General features: G+C 54.2%; 1 protein-coding gene across 2 annotated transcripts in view; it reads right to left on the bottom strand.

Moving 5' to 3' along the window:
• Positions 1 to 306: 306 nt before the first annotated feature.
• LOC122543235 (progonadoliberin-1-like) overlaps positions 307 to 2207 on the bottom strand; it is a 5148-nt gene continuing 3247 nt past the window's right edge. For both annotated transcript variants that reach the window (XM_043681711.1, XM_043681710.1), the window contains exons 3-4: positions 1561 to 1638; positions 307 to 724 (exon numbers count right to left, since the gene is read on the bottom strand). In XM_043681711.1, coding sequence (XP_043537646.1) covers positions 692 to 724; positions 1561 to 1638 — 111 coding nt within the window. In that variant the 3' untranslated portion in view covers positions 307 to 691. The remainder of the gene's footprint in view (positions 725 to 1560; positions 1639 to 2207) is intronic.

Raw genomic sequence — 2207 nt, 5'->3', positions numbered from 1 at the left:
AGGTTTATAAAATCACGAGGGGGCATGGATAGGGTCAATAGACATCTTTTCCCTGGGGTTTGGGGAGTCCAGAACTAGAGGGGCATAGGTTTAGGGTGAGAGGGGAAAGATATAAAAGAGACCTAAGGGGCAACTTTTTCACACAGAGGGTGGTACGTGTATGGAATGAGCTGCCAGAGGATGTGGTGGAGGCTGGTACAATTGCAACATTTAAAAGGCATTTGGATGGGTATATGAATAGGAAGGGTTTGGAGGGATATGGGCCAGGTGCTGGCAGGTGGGACTAGATTGGGTTGGGATATCTGGGTCGGCATGGACGAGTTGGGCCGAAGGGTCTGTTTGCGTAGCCGTACGTCTCTGTGGCTCTCAGACTGTGGAATGAGATCAATTTCTAAAGGCTGTGAGGGGAAAGAGAGCGCGGGGAGTGCGGCGGCGAGATTGAGGGTCAGTCGTAGAGCACAGCAGGTTAGATGGGCAGAATGGCCAATCTTGCCCAAGTTCCCAGCTTCCTGTGAGTGCAGTCCAAAGAACTCCTTCCCCACGGAGTTGGGGGGGAGCATTTGTGTGAATTAATAAAAGGCACAGAAACCAGAGTCCAAAATGTTTTATTCCTTTCTGAGGGGTCAGGAACCCGGTAAACGTTGCCGAATGGACCAGATATCAACCATCGAAGGCGTCTTCCAATTCCACGTCACGGTTTCTTCATCCTTGGCGTAAGTTTTGCCTAGAGGGAAAACCGCAGGTGAGGGGGGCGGGTTCAGCGGTGAGGTGAGGTCGATGGTCAACCTATGATCCTATTCAATGCCCTCTATTCCTGCTCCTCTACCTCCAGCTCTGAGAGGAAAGGAGGCATTCCCCAGCAAGTAGGCTCAATCTGAAGGCAGAAAATCAACTTCAAATTCGGCTTGAGGTGGACATCAGGGAAAACCTTTTCTGGATTTCGCCAGATCAGCCAGTATCCCGCCCTGAACAGGTGGGATGGGGGGGGCAGGGTAGTTTTGGGTGGGGGGGGGAGAATCAAACCCAGTGAATCTCCTCTGCACCCCCTCCAGTGCCCGTCCATCCCTTCTCAAGTGTGGAGACCAAAACTGCACACAGTTCTCCAGGTGTGGCCTCACCAGCTCCCTGTACCATAACCTCCCTGCTTTTAAACTCCATCCCTCTAGCAATGGAGGACAGAGCTCCATCTGCCTTCCTCATTACCTGCCGTACCTGCAGGCCGTATATCTCTATGACCAGCCTTCCGAGATTCATGCACAAGGACACCCAGGTCCCTCTGCACAGCGGCGTGCCGCAAGTTCCTACTGTTCATGTTACTGTTACTCCTCCCAAGATGGATGACTCCACATTTATTCACATTGTACTCCATCTCCCCGACCTTTCCCCACTCACTTCAACTATCCTTTGCAAAGTTTCCCAGTCCTCAGAGCGACTGACGGGGTGCAGAAAGTCAGCTGGGAAAGTTCGGATCAGTATCGGATAAATCGGATCGAGTTAGACTGATGCACGGGACCGATCCCGACCCAGACGACGGCAGGGCTCGCTGCGGACGACACTTACCAGGACGCGGCTGGGGCAGTCCGGGGGGAACATCTCCGTCCTCCTGGCTTGCAACGCCGGTTCAGTTTCCCGGCTCGGCTGAAACAGCACAAGATGGCCAGTGTCAGGACGCCGCTGTGGGACACCCGCGCGCACGCACTTTCCGAGAGGGAACGCCACCCTCCCCCGGGAACATCGACAGCCCGCGGCTTTCGAGATGGGCAGGAGTTGGGGGGGGCGAGACTGGAGAAGCCGGAAATGTTGTCAGGAAGGTGGAGGATATGGGCTAAGGGGATTAGAGTGACGGCACGGTGGCTCAGTGGTTAGCACTGCTGCCACACAGCGCCAAGGACTCAGCCTCAGGGCGACTGTCTGTGTGGAGTTTGCACATTCTCCCCGTGTCTGCATGGGTTTCCTCCGGGTGCTCCAGTTTCCTCCCACAGTCCAAAGATGTGCAGGTTAGGGTGGATTGGCCATGTTAAATTACCCATAGTGCTCAGGGATGTGCAGGTTAGGGTGGATTGGCCATGTTAAATTACCCATAGTGCTCAGGGATGTGCAGGTTAGGGTGGATTGGCCGTGCTAAATTACTCATAGTGCTCAGGGATGTGCAGGTCAGGGTGGACTGGCCATGCTAAATTACCCATAGTGCTCAGGGATGTGCAGGT

This window comes from Chiloscyllium plagiosum, chromosome 42 (genome assembly GCF_004010195.1).
Source record: "Chiloscyllium plagiosum isolate BGI_BamShark_2017 chromosome 42, ASM401019v2, whole genome shotgun sequence".
NCBI lineage: Eukaryota > Metazoa > Chordata > Chondrichthyes > Orectolobiformes > Hemiscylliidae > Chiloscyllium > Chiloscyllium plagiosum.
This window is presented reverse-complemented; position numbering and strand designations above follow the sequence as displayed.